General features: G+C 36.1%; 1 protein-coding gene across 1 annotated transcript; it reads left to right on the forward strand.

Moving 5' to 3' along the window:
• The first annotated feature begins 207 nt into the window (after positions 1–207).
• UFM1 (ubiquitin fold modifier 1) lies at positions 208–13164 on the forward strand. The gene is made up of 6 exons (XM_006154199.3): positions 208–320; positions 398–454; positions 5337–5394; positions 8096–8135; positions 9256–9288; positions 11045–13164. Coding segments are annotated over exons 1-6 (258 nt in total). The 5' UTR covers positions 208–318; the 3' UTR covers positions 11113–13164.
• The last annotated feature ends 1445 nt before the right edge of the window (positions 13165–14609 follow it).

The raw sequence follows: 14609 nt of genomic DNA on the forward strand, positions 1-14609 counted from the left end.
TGCCTACCACCATGGTGCCAAACTAAAAGTATGACAGAAAATACGGTAAATTAGAAAATTATTCTTTTCCTACGACCCATACTTCCTCCTTAAAAATATAAATGCAGAAGCAGTACCTATTTGTAATTTGGGGGTTATGCCTAGCACGAGAATCTGGAGTCGATTTTCAGGCAATGCTTTAGACAACAGCAACTTTGGAGGCCCCCAGCGTACCGAGGCAGACGTGGCCCAGAGCAGGGCGGGGCGTCCCCGGCTCGGCGGAGGAAGTGGGGTTGCTCGCGGAGTTGGCGTGTGGGTTCTGTTCTGACCGGCTCCACCATGTAAGTGTTTGCTCACCCGCAGCCCCAGACCTCGGTCTCGCTGCCCGACCTTAACTCGCTCCCGTTGTCTTTCTCAGGTCGAAGGTTTCCTTTAAGATCACGCTGACGTCGGACCCACGGCTGCCGTACAAAGTGTGAGTAGCCCGGCCGCGGTGGGCCTCTTGGGGCTGGGAAGGACCGGGCTGGGCTGGGAGTGATCTTAGCCTTCGGACGACACCTACCCCGCGCAGCCTGCCTCCTTGACTTCCACACCCATGCCGCGTTCTGCCTGCAGTCCCAGAGGCGAGGTCCCGAGCTCCCTTCCTGGCCTGTCCTCTTGGCCTGCAAGGAGGGTGCGCGGTGTGAGGACAGGAGCCGAGGAGAATTTTGGCAACGTTTCTGCACATCCTTGACCTCCCCTCAGACATATTCATGGTTTGGTGGGTGGGTGGAGCGAAAGGGTCTGTGGACCACTGTCTGGTAATTTGCTGGGATTCTTAAACAGTCCGACTGCTGCTGGGTAGAATGGCCTTCAACCCTCGGACCAGCTGTTAGAGAAAGTTAGGGAAGACATACCAGTCTAGACTGATTACTTGAATGCTTGTTACTGTCAGGTTTCTGATTTTTGGTGTGTGTGAGTGACAGCAATCAGGCCTCACAAAGTAATGAGCCTCAGATCACACACTTTGTGTACTGGGATTTAATAAAAAGCTTTAGCAACTGGACTGGTCTGAGATATATTTCATGTTGGGTAATTCTCTCTACAAGGTAAATGGTGTATAGCAATTGAATGTATAAAATAGTAATAATAAGTTAATTAAAAGTATATAACTAAATACAGAGCTTTAGTAGGAATGGGAGATGTCGAAATGGCAGTTTGTCCATGTGGGGCCTTTCTATAGCTTTTGCAGTTGAATGATGGGTTAACATGAGTTTAACCATATTCTGTCTGGACCTGTGATTTTATGCAAACACTCTCAAGGTCATTGCAACTGGAAATTGCATGAAATTATCATAGTGGGAAAAGAGCTACAGTGGAATTTTGTGCATAATTAATATAATTTGTACCATTTCCTACCTAACTGAACAGATAATAGCTGCCATCAGTTCTAATGACTTACCCATCCTCCATCCATGCAAGCTTCAAGCTTTTGTTCCCTTGATCTTTTCATTGCTACAGTGTCTTCATCACACCTTCTTTCTTCTTTTTTGAGAGGTTTGTGCTATAGGAAGCATGCGCTCGCCAGAGAGAGACAGAGACAAAGCGAGAAATCACCCCCCAGGGGGGATTGCCACATTGCAATCCCTTCTTCTCTGTTCTCCTCTCGGGATCTTGGGCACGCATGCCCAGCTTGTTTAAGCCTCTGGGTCCAGGACTCGAACCGCGGTCAAACACATGGGAGTCCAGGGACATAGCCATTACGCTAACTGCTGATCCCCATTACACCTTATTTCAAATAATGTTCACAGCCTAGAACTTTAAGATCTTCAATAATTGCTCCTTTCTAAATTGTCCCTTTCAAGCACTGTCTTGTGAATAACTACATTCTCTCCTTCCATCTGATTCACTTTAGTATGTCTTCTGCAATGTTTTCTATATTAATCACACTGCATTTTACTCTGTATATTCTTACCCATGCCTTACCCCATTCACATTCACTTTCCCATTATACAGCTTTGAGTTCATCGTCTATCTTTAATTCATTCTCTTGAAGACTCTCAACTTTGATTCTTTTTCACCCGCCTCCTCCCAGCATATTTTGCTTGGTGAATACCACTCAGATCCTGACCATTTGTGTTTTCTGTACATAGCTTGATATCACTGGAGAAAATAACACAACCAGCTGATAGCTGATTGGGTTTTTGTTTTTTTTTTGGAGAGGTTTTTTGCTATAGGGCGCGTGCGCTCACCAGACAGACAGAGAGAGACAGAGAGATAGAAAGCGAGAAATCACCCCCCAGGGGGGATGGCCACGCCGCAATCCGTTCTCCTCTCGGGATCTTGGGCACGCACGCACACGCGCCTGGTGTGAGTTTTAAACCACCAGGTCCGGGACTTGAACCGCGGTCGACTACGTGTGAGTCCAGAAACATAGCCATTACGCTAACTGCTAGTCCCCCATGGTTTTGTAAAATTTATGATTATATTCAGGAGTACCTATCATTCTGCTACTTTACCAGGTGCTTATTTTTCTCCTGATTGTATGAAAAGATTTCTTTTTTAAGAGAGATTTTTGCTATATGGTGTGTATGCTTGCCAGAGAGACAGAAAGGGAGAAATTATCCCCCGGGGGTGGATAGCCATGCTACAATCCCTTCTCCGTTCTCCTCTTATGATGTTGGGCATGTACACACACGCACCGGGCATGATTTTCAAGCCACTGGGTCTGGGACTCGAACAATAGTTGACTAGGTGGAAGTTCAGTGACATAACCATTACGCCAACTGCTGGTCTCAAGAAAGGATTTTTTAAAAATTTATTTTCAAACTTTCCATAACTCCTTTGCCTCTTACCCTCACGCCATCAGAGTAGAGTGTTCTCATCTTGCCTTCCCCATCACTGTAGACCTACATCTGTAAGTCCATAATTTTAGTCCCCAATCCTGTAACAGTGGAAAGCATGGTTTTCTTCCTATGAAAAGCCAGTTGTTCACTTGGGTTCTGGATCCCATCTATTTTAGTTTTCTCAAAGTTCGAGTAGAGGAGTCTAGAGCCCCCTTTCTCCTTTTCATTGGTTTCTTCTATGCTAGATTATTCTCATCAACATGTAAATATGCTCTACAAAGATCATAAAGAGGAAGGAGTGAGAAGAACAACACTGGAGGACATCATCAATTAGTTTTTCTGAAACAGCAATATGACATCTAGTTACATGGCAAGGACATTTTCAAGTATCTAATGTGAAAGGGAATTGAAACCTGAAAACCTTCAAAGTTCTTTCGAGGCAGAGTTTTAGAAAATGAATCCTAGATTTTGAACTATAAATGTACTCCAGAAATACTTGCAAGATACCGTTTGCTTTGTAAATAACCACATTGTCAATTTATTAAGTATTTTTTAAAACAAATGGCTGTTTTTTAGATTTTTGTTTTTATTTACTGTCCCCACTTGAAGGAAAAAAGAATAAAAAGAGAAAAATAAAAGATACTCATTTTCACCCTCTCACAGTATTTCAGAGGAGTGAAATGGAGAAAGCCAAGAAAGCTATTCACACTTCTCTTACTGAACGTCAATAATATGCTCTGACTGATAGAGTGATTCTTATATTCAGAGATCTGCAGTCTAAGGGAGGAAACTGACATGAAAATGTTGCATAACGTAGTTGGTATTAAAACATTAAAGAATAACATAGTAATTAAAAATCAAAGAAGTTTCAAAAAATAAAAAAATGTTAGCTTGCCAGTCTCTGCCTGGCTTTGAAAAATAGTAATTAAAAATCAAAGAAGTTTAAAAAAAAAATGTTAGCTTGCCAGTCTCTTTTCCCAGCTTTGAAAAAAGTTATCTGGTTTTTTTGTGTGTGTTTTTCTTTTTTTTTGGCTTGTTGTTAATTGTTATTTTATCTTGGGAATTTGTATATGTATTTTTTTATTTCTTTTTAAACCTCTTACTGTATCTTTAAGTGTTTTCTTCGTGTATAATGTCCCTTTCTTCTTTGAATTTTAAACTGGAAAATTCATACAAATTGACCTTGGTATTAAATAATGTAAAATAAAATATTTATAAATGAATTTTAATTTCCCATCGTACATGTCAAGTAACAAAATCACATATCCTTCTCCAAAATATTATTTCAGATTGTACTAAGTCTTTTTTCGAATGATGATGTAAACGGTAGAAAAACTACTTATAATATTAGACTTATTCATTTTTATCTATTTGTCTACTCTTTTAGACATGATTATTAAGTGTGTACACTTAATAAGGAGGTCTCATCAAAAGTTTTCTGATACAGTCATAATTTCCTACTTCTTGGATGGTTCAAGTCTTGGACCCTGTGGCTTGAAAAACAATGCAAGACATATACCCAAAATCCTAAAAGGAGAAATGAAGAAGATATTGGGCATGCTCATCTCCTGTTGGGAGATGCTTTCTCATTTTCTCTGTCTCTTTCCAGCAAGCACACATGCCTTCTAGAAAATTAAAAAGTATATATATAGGCACTACTCCCTTGACTGTGGAATTCAGTTCCTATAACTAGGTCATTAAGTAAATTGGTCAAAAGTGAGGAGCTTAAAGGTAGATTATCTTGTGCTTTGTCCTGACATCATAGGGTATGTATCTTTCAATAGGTATCATGCAACAGTACACTAGAATAATGTGATCCTGACCATATAAGAAGCACATGTTAGATAAACACCAGAAAGCAATAAGATCCACCACAAAAAAATAATTTATATCCAGAGTAATCATTTTTAATTATTCTGAAAACCACCATGGGTATATAAAAAGTATAAATTTGTAAGTGGAATATAAATTTCACTTGCATGATTGTGAATGCTTTATGTAGGAAATGTTAACTGACAGAGAATGTGACAAAGACTGAGAAAGGGGATCCTTGAGACTCACACAGACTGAGAAAGGGGATTACTCATCTGGAGACCTGGTCATAGTTCAAGTAATTGTTAAACAGGTACATTATTAAGTGAGGAGAGGAGTGGCTGTATACATGCATCTGTAACTTTAGAGCTTAATTTTCAAGTAGAGTTATAGGCACCATACCATCTCAGCTCTAAAGTATTTGCTTTTCTTCTTTTTTTTGTGTTAGTGAATACAGAGGACTTCAAAAAGTTTGTAGAAAAATGGAATTAATATTAGTTTATTTAGTATTAGTTTATTTTGGTGCAAAAGAATGGACATCTATGTATAATAATTCATAATACACGTTTTCTGTGAACTCTTTGAAGACTTCTCCCCATATATGTAGTCAAAATAGCCAACTTTGAAACTCAGAAGACAGTTTTTCCAGGTCTGCTACAATAGTGGAAATAAGGAACAAAGTGGCTTTAAAAAATAATCAACTTAAAATTTTTCTTACAGACTTAGTGTTCCTGAAAGTACACCTTTCACAGCAGTCTTAAAGTTTGCAGCAGAAGAGGTAAGTATGAGATTTAGAAAACTTATGAAATGCAATTTGGCAATGTGTTTCAGAATTCTAAAATTTGCCTGTACTTTGACCCAGCATTCCCATGAAGGTTTGTTATGAGGTGTAGGCCTTTGAAAACTTAGAAATACAATGAAAGTTAAGATTTACTTTCAGGTACAAAGAAAGTGAGTTGAACAAACTGACACATCTGTTTTCATGCAACCACTGAGACTTTTTAAACAAGCATAAAGATACAGTATTAAATCCTGTGGCAGTGGAGTGCACTATTAGAGTCAATTCCACTTGGGGACGCGAACCGCGGTCGACTACGTGGGAGTCCAGCGTGATAGAAATTACACTAACTGCTGGTTCCCACCACTGAGACTTTTTAAACAAGCATAAAGATACAGTATTAAATCCTGTGGCAGTGAAGTGCACTATTAGAGTCAATTCCACTTGGAAAGGTTTCAGATTCCAATACAGAGACCTTCCTGAGTACCCCAGGTGGGGATTTGCCCACAGTTACGGGCTGGCTGAAGGCTGGGAGTGGATCGTAATGTAAAGACCCTGTTAGAGGTGCCATCTCTCTCTCTTTCTCTCTTTCTCTGTGTCTCAATCATAGAAGAAATAAAGTTAACAAATGTCCATAATATAGTGTTAAATGTTGAAGCTGAATATGGGCATATCCTTGATTATTATACACTGTATGCATGCCTTAAAAAACCATATTGTAGCCCACAAAGATAAACATTGACTATATGTTAGCCAGAAATCATAATTTTACAAAATGTAAAAATAGAAATAAAAATAAGTCATAACTGTAAAATTAAGTGTAGTATGTGCTGAACTGCTATAATAATTATATAATTATTATAATAAGTTCCTATTGCTGTTTTGAGGAACTCAGGTCTTGTAAGGATACATTTAAAATACCATGTGACACTGATCATCTCAATGTGAGCAGTTTGTCTCTTCAGTAAATTGCATATTGCAATTAAAAATGATCTCCTGTGGTTCTTGCATATTTTTTATCATATTTTCATAACCTTGAATAACAACATGGGATCCATATGAAGTACCATTAGTAAGGATAAAAGTGCTCTCAAGAAGCAGGGAAAAGTAATGACGTTCTTACAAGAAGTTAAAAAGTTGGATATGTACCATAGATTGAGGTCTGTAACTGGTTGTCCACCATTTCCAGGTAAATGAATCTCATGTAAAAACTAAAAGAAAATTTATGAAGCACAATCCTGTAGACTAGTATGACTTGAAAAAAAAAGCAAAGTCATTTTAGAAAAGTTAAAGCAGAAGAAAGATAAAAAACCTAAAGCCAGATAGTTACTTTTGTTTTTTTTTTTTTTAGTAGTCCCAACAAAGGATGGTTTGATCATTTTAGAAAGAAGTTTGAGCTTAAGATAACAGGAGAAACAGCTTCTGCCCCGAGAGGTAGAATATGAAGGGTTTCAAGTTATGTGTTTTGGGGAATTTGAGAGTTAAAGACCCACACCAGAGGAATTCATAGAAGACAGCTTGATGGAGTTAAATGTTTCTGACCTAATGCCAAACAATGAGGAAGATCTAGGAGAAGCAGTGCTAGAAACCAAATTCATATTAGACAGACAGAAGTGTTCTGATAATGTGTTACTGTTTTTGACTGCTTTTATGATATGGATCCTTATATGATGTAGGCACTGCCAAATTCACATTAGACAGACAGACAGAAGTGTTCTGATAATGTGTTACTGTTTTTGACTGCTTTTATGATATGGATCCTTATATGATGTAGGCACTGAAACTGAAACAAACAGTGGAAGAACGATTGATACCATATAAAAGATTGTTAGAGAAATGAAGAAAAACAAATTTCAGTGTATTCCTGTAAGGTTACAGCACATATGCTTACCTCTTCTGTCTTCCCTTCTACCTCCTTTGCCTCCACTATCCCTGAGACAGCAAGACCAACGCCTCCCCTTTCTCCTCCTCAGTATACTCAATGTGAAAATGAAAATAGTCTAGACGATCCTTTTCCACTTAATGAATAGTAAATAATCATCATGCCATATGGTTAATAAACTTACTTATGTAGTATGTTAGTGGTCACAAAAAAGTATATTAGCTGTAAAAGAACTGTATGGGATGTTTTTGTGTCATCAATATCATCAGCTAAGTTTTCATGGTATAGGCTATCATGTGTAAGACTTGCATGGGAGTGGATAGTCTATCCTTACATAGGCATGAGTGAGTAATATTTAATATAAAATTAATAATATACGGGACCAGCAGTTAGCATAATAGCTATGTCCCTGAATTCCCATGTAGTCGACCGCTGTTCAAGTCCTGGACCCGGTGGCTTAAACTCACGCCAGGCGCTTGTGTGTGCATGCCCAAGATCCTGAGAGGAGAATGGAAGAGAAGGGATTGCGGCCTGGCCATCCCCCCTGGAATGGCCATGGGGGATGGCCAGGAGAGAGTTAGGAGGATGGTACCTCTAACCCTAGTGTTGTTCAAAGGCCAATAGTTTTAGAGTACTGAGTTGTTCGTTAAAGATAAAACAGATTACTTTCTTTAATGGTGTCACTTATTTTAAAAGATAAATTACATTTGGGGGTCATAGAATTGATTGTATGTACCCTATATTTCTTAATCTTTTACTATTACGTGTGTGTGTGTGTATATAAAATACACATTCACATTTTTCTTTTGTCCTTTTTAGTTTAAAGTTCCTGCAGCAACGAGTGCAATTATTACCAATGGTAAGAAATAATTTTAAAGCTATTTATTACTTCAGAACTATAGAAATTATTCAAAAGGAAATGAATTATTAAAATTGACTTAAATACAAAAAGTTCCAAGTATGTACCAACATAAATGATATACTTAATGGTAAACACTGAGTCAGTACTGTTGTTCATAATTGACTTTTTTTTTAGTTTCTTTGTGCTTTTGATATAATATTAGCACTTTATAATATCTGTTCCCTTATCACTTTATGCTAATTTTAACTAAATAATAAGTTTTATTTAGCAGGTGTTTAAAAAAATAAGTACAGTTGTATGGTTTAGAAAATAGAAAGTTAAGCAGAGGTGTACCTTTGCTATACCTTGCTTTTCTTTTCCTGATAAGAAATCATTCCGCATCAGCTTGCTGTAATGAAGATTTTGTCATGGTTTATTTTAAAAATTAATTGAAAACAATGGAACTAGGCTTATGAGAAAATAGCAGAATTATAAAATGAAGATTAAAGATTCTCGGGAGAGCTTCACTGTCTCCCATGAATGGATGGTGGTAAGTAATCCATGTATAGTTAGTATAGACTAAGAAGTAAGTTTAATGTGCAGTAGCATGCTGTAACGTAAATACAGCAGAATACCTCAGTTCAGAAATATTACATGCCGTCAGGTTGAAGCGTTTCTCTCTTGAGAACATTCCTATTTTCTGGAAAGTTTTAGGTTCACAAATTAACTCTTAGGAAAGTGTCAGTAGACTTTGAATTAGATGACTTTTTGAACTATCCCAACCCTCAAGATTTTACATCAGAGCAATATGGAAATGGTTAATGTTATATCTAAGGTGCTTTTAACTTTTTAGAGGAAACGACAGTAACGTGAGAAAATAGAATTAACACCTGTCTTCCATAGAACTTTCACTATCATTGTTTTGATAGACATTCTTTTCTAGCCTAGCAGTGTATATAAGTGAAAAATAAGAGCAGATTTCAACAGATAACTTATCTGATCAATTGATACTTGTGGGATTTAAGTCAGCTTTTGCCTGTATACACAACAGCTCTTGTATTTTGCAAGTCTGTCCTTGTTTCTATAAAACCATTTTAATTTTAGAAATAATTTACGTGATTTTACAACTTCTTTTTAGATGGAATAGGAATAAATCCTGCACAGACTGCTGGTGAGTATTTGTTTAAAAACTTAGGGAGGTATGCATGGGGCTATGTATTTCAATTGATACTGAATACTGAATATTTAATTAATTCTAATTAGACTTGATAGTCTACATGACAGCATGTAATATTTTTGAACTGAGATATTCTGCCGTATTTAAGTTACAGCATGCTACTGCACATTAGACCTACCTCTTCTTAGTCTATACTAACTGTATATGGAATACTTATAGTGACATTGATGTCCTAATAACCAGGTGGGGGAAAAATAGTCTCATACTTTATTAAAGTAGTCTTAAACTTTTTAAAAGTAATTTATTTTTTAACGTATGCTTTGAGTTTATATTCTAATTCTGTGTTTTGAAAATAAGCTTCTAAAGTACTTCTGTATTGGGGACAGCAGGTAGTGTGGTGGTTAAGGTGCAGGACTCTCGTGTGGATGGATGACTGTGGTTTGAGTCCTGGATCTGACAGCTTACTTTTTCACTTTCCTTCCCTTGCTCTCTCTTGCTCGCTCTCTTTCTTATGAGCGCACATGCCCAATAGCAAGGTAATAATGAAATGAAATAATTTTTTTTTAAAATAAAATAAGGATCTTCTGTATTAAGAACAAATTTCTATTGTCCTCACAGACTTTTGGTTGAAGTGTTGACATTTGGAAAATGAAGAGTGTTTTTAAATTACATGCATAAATAATAATAATTATTATTATTTTTTTAATTACCACAGGGTAAGTGTGCTTGCTAGAGAACGCATCTCCCATTGGAGGGTAACCATGCCACAATCCCTCCTCCCCATTTCTCCACATTGTTGGGATTTGAAACACCTGCACACAAACACCAGTCATGTTTTTCAAGCTGCTAGACCTGGGATTAAAACTTTGGTCCTCTAAGTGGGATCTGCCTTCCTTAACCACTAGGCTGTGGGGCTGGCCCCATCAATAATTTTAAGTGTATAATTTTACTGAGTCAGAAGTTTATTTTTTTCCAAGGCATAAGGCACTTAATTGCATAGATGCCTTTAAACTTAGTAGCTTAAGGTTTTATTTTTTCATGATCTAGAAATTGTCATGGTTTATATTAATTTGAATTACTACATATGTCACCTTTTGCATTGTTTTTCTAAAAATTGAGCATGCATATTTTTGGCCATAAAGAAAATCTCAGCACACAGTTGACCCTATAAGTCAGGATATCGTAAGTTCTTGTCGTTTGTGATAATTTAGATTTATGAATTTGTTCAGTCCTTAGGTATTTTATTTTATACTAAAGTAAGTGTTCATGATTAAATTAATTCATATTGTTACTTAGTGTATTCATTAGGGTTTTTATGGCTAGTATTTTTATTTAACATTTTAAAATATTTATTGGATTATGAAGATATGAGAAATAGGAAGAAGATTTTAAAAGCTTAGAATTGGTTCTGATGCTCTTGAGGCCTTGTAATCTTTCTTACAAAATTATTTATTTATTTATTTATTTATTGTTGAGGTTGTAGACGTACAATGTTAATTCCATGATTAATGAGCTAAGATTTCATGGGTTTTTTTGGGGGGGGAGAGAGGGAAAGTGAGAAAGCAAGCTGCCAGGTCTGGGACTCCAAACATGGTCGACCATGTGGGAGTCCGGCACCCTTAACCACCATGCCACCTGCTGGCCCCTGTACCTACTTTTTACAGCATTGTTTATTGTATATAATGTTGGAATATCAAAATAATTTGTCATTTTTTAGATATCTAATTTTATATTTTCTTTGTTTGTATAGGAAATGTTTTCCTAAAGCATGGTTCAGAACTGCGAATTATTCCTAGAGATCGTGTTGGGAATTGTTGATATCTACTACTGGAACATACATTTACTTTTCAAAATAAATATTGGTATTTTGTTGTTATTGTTGTAAAATTGAAAGCAGGCATTTACCATACTGTGGAAACATCATGGTTCAGTGAAATAATGAAAGGTGACTGTTTTGTCCATTCTTTTTATTCACACTCTTCATGTGAAGAGGGAATGCTTATGAATGGCGTACCACCACAGAAGATCACACAGCCTTTGATTGCTACCTCACAATAAACACAAACAGGTAGTTCGTTTGCGGTAAATGGATTATCAAATGTGTTATAACTGGACGATGCTTCTGATCATTCTTTCTGAGAATTTGAACAATTAAAATCTAATCTTACATATTTGTTTTTGACTTAAAAGTCTAAAAGAATTATGGATGACAGTTTTCTTGTCAAATAGTATCTTACTTGCAGACTCTTGATTAGTTTGACTCTCAAGTACTTGGTTCATGATGAACTCAGTAGACATACCAATGGAGAGTTAACTATCCTAATTTTATCACTAAAGGATTTTTTAAGTTTCAAACTTACATGTCAGTTTATAAAGTTGTAATTTATTATCAAAGAACCAAAAATTGAATTTTTCGGTCTACCCCTTATGTGTATAAGTTGATATCCCACACCAAGTAATTTTAAGTGATCTAACAGAATCCAGTGCTTGTAAATGCTAGGAATTCGCAGTACAAGCATCCTTTGCTGAGTTATGCATTCCATTATCAATCTCTTTCAATATAATTTTTGAAACTGAAATCCTCAGAAAAGTTATTGTCTTTATGACAATCATAATTTTAAATAACATTCAAGAAAGAGTATTGCAGAGATCTGAAGTTTACAATAAGATTAGAAAAATGCTGATCAGAAATGCTGATGAATTGTACTTATTGAAGATCCAACTTTTAAGAAAGTGCTAAGCTTAGTAATTAGAATGAATAAAAGGCCAGGAAAGGGAAGATGAGTAAGCCCAGGTGCCCAGGCTTTTGGTTAGGAGGAAAGCAGCAAAGGACGGTAATGGAGCAGACAGGAAGCTGTAGCCGAGTGTCCCAGAAAAAGCCAACTAGATAAGAGAAAACTGCAGAGGGTAAGTTCGGGAGAGCTGAAAGTGAAAACAAAATATGTGACATAGTCATAGTAACAGAAGGCAGTTGCAGAAAGCAAAGTATAGGCCTTGTCAATATACAGATTTTAAAATATCCCTGTGAGAATCCAAAGAGTGACATGCCTAAGGAAAGATTATATTTGCTCTTCTAGAAGAAATCAGTAACTATGCCCCCCTTGAAAGATGAAATGGAGGCTCATGGTAATTCGGAATCAGTGCTTTTATCTGCTATATTCCAAATGGTGAGCTCTCTGGAAGCAGATATTATGTCTGTCTGGTTCTTTCTAGGTATGAAAATGTAATAATAAGTATTACTGAATTCTTGATGATTATGACCAATTTTTATCTTAGCATGGTTTAGTGTCTTCCCTATTGTGGGCCCTAGGTTCATTGGGGGAAAAAGTGGTAAGAAAATGCAACAGGATCAGCATCTGAAAGATGATGCTAGTTAAATTAAAGAAATTAAATTAAATTAATTACCAGATATCTTTTATAAATAAGACATATGAACAGCAGGATCCTTCTTAATTGTCAAAGGAGAAAGTCCTTGCTGAGGTAGAAATGTGTACTGCTGATGTTCAGGGAAGTTTTTTATTTTATAAACAAAATCCAGTGTAAAAAGGGCCATGTTGTTTTCAGTTAATTTACGAACCAGTCGTTTATGAACGCCCACACCCTGATTTTTAGTTTAATTTAGATTTTCTTCCATTATTTTAGAATTTTGAATAGTATATGGTGTCTTGTACCACGAAGTGACTCATGTTTTTTGTTTTAAAAATTATATTTTGGCTTATTCTTAAAAAATTAAAGAGTTAGACACTTTGTTATTAAGTAAATGTGTTTTGTAAACTCTTCATGCAAAATGTTTTGAAATGTGTTCAGTTTAAATACATTATTGGTCCATAATTAATAATCTTATGAAAATACATTTTGTTACACTATCAATTGTATTGTCTAATCTTAATTTTTTATAAGAGCTTTTAGCATATAACAAATATAATAAAGCAAAACGCAAATATTAAGAGCCACAAGTCGTAGAAATGTGTATATACATCCAAATGCCAGTCTGTTTCACAGAAGAAAAAAGTTTAAAAGAAATGCAAGTTGAGTAATTGACTACATTGGTAGGTTCCAAACCTGGGTGTTATCAGAATTACCTAGGGAATTAGAAACACAGATTTCTAGAAATAAGCTCTCAAATTCTGACTCACTGTCTAGAATGATGTATAAACACCTCTGTACAAAGCAGTCCTGGTAACTTCTGCTGTGCAGGTAGTTTGAAGATTAATGAGAAAGCCAGTATTTTTACTTTGTATATGAATAGAAGGTCAAAGGTACCCAAGCAACTAGAATGTATTCTAGCATCTTAAACAACATACTTCCATTGTTTAGTTCTTTAGTTGCTTATCTAAGTACAAAGATACTGGCTGACAGTCTCCCTCCTTTGTAAAGCTTTCTTTAATGTTCTTCAGGTCAGTAGTTTTTGTTGTTTATTTTCTTTAGGTCTTTTACCATAGGTGTGGGTGCTGGCCAAAGAGAGACCTTGAGAAGGAAAGTGAGAAATCACCACCCAGGGGGAATGGCACCATCACACACAAATCCTTTCTCCATTCTCTTCTCAGGATTTTGGGCACACTCGCACACACATGTGCCTGTCATGATTTTCAAGTGCTGGCCAGGTCTACGACTTGAACCAGTTGGCCGTGTGAGAATTCACATTAACCATCATGCCACCTGCTGGCCTGTTTTTATACATATATATAAAACAAACTATTTGTTCTTCCAAGATAATATTGCCAACAGTCACAGATTCATAAATGCACTTACGTATTGACTGTTTACAAATACAGTAGTATTTTTTCTCTGAAAAAATGTAGGTACAGAAACTAAACCAATGAGGTACTGCCATTTGAGATTCATTATATGTCATCATAGCTTAAAGAATTAGTCTTCAGCAAATATTGAACAAATAAATTTGGAGAAATTAGTCAATTAAATTATCTTAATTTATCAAAAAGTCCACTGAGTTTCATCTCAAAATGTATTGTGTAATCTTATTTTAAAAATCACCTAAAAGTGAATAGAAAAAGCAAGCAGTTTTTTTAAAATGGGGGATAAAAAGGAAAGAAAGGAACATTAATTGAGCCCGTAAATTGGGTTAAGTTATTCAAAATATCTTTTAAATAATATAAAACTCTTCCCAACAGAAAGCTGAAGGAAAGGGGAAAAAAATCATTTCTCCATAGATATAATTTATTTTAAAGGGAGTATGCAATGTGTGGATCAATGTCAGATTTTTTTCTTGGTGTTTTGGCTACACGCAGGCCCCTGACTGATAGCTTTATTCTTTTTTTTTTTTTTTTTTTTTTTTTGGGGGGTTTTTCTTGTTG

The sequence above is a fragment of the Tupaia chinensis genome, unplaced genomic scaffold, assembly GCF_000334495.1.
Source record: "Tupaia chinensis unplaced genomic scaffold, TupChi_1.0 Scaffold000402_1, whole genome shotgun sequence".
In the NCBI taxonomy this organism is placed as follows: domain Eukaryota; kingdom Metazoa; phylum Chordata; class Mammalia; order Scandentia; family Tupaiidae; genus Tupaia; species Tupaia belangeri.

What these genes read in the sequence shown, in the direction of transcription:
- UFM1 (XM_006154199.3), top strand. An exon ending in CCACGGCTGCCGTACAAAGT is followed by an intron (nt 455 to 5,336) that starts GTGAGTAGCCCG and finishes TTTTTCTTACAG; the next exon opens with ACTTAGTGTTCCTGAAAGTA. An exon ending in TAAAGTTTGCAGCAGAAGAG is followed by an intron (nt 5,395 to 8,095) that starts GTAAGTATGAGA and finishes TGTCCTTTTTAG; the next exon opens with TTTAAAGTTCCTGCAGCAAC.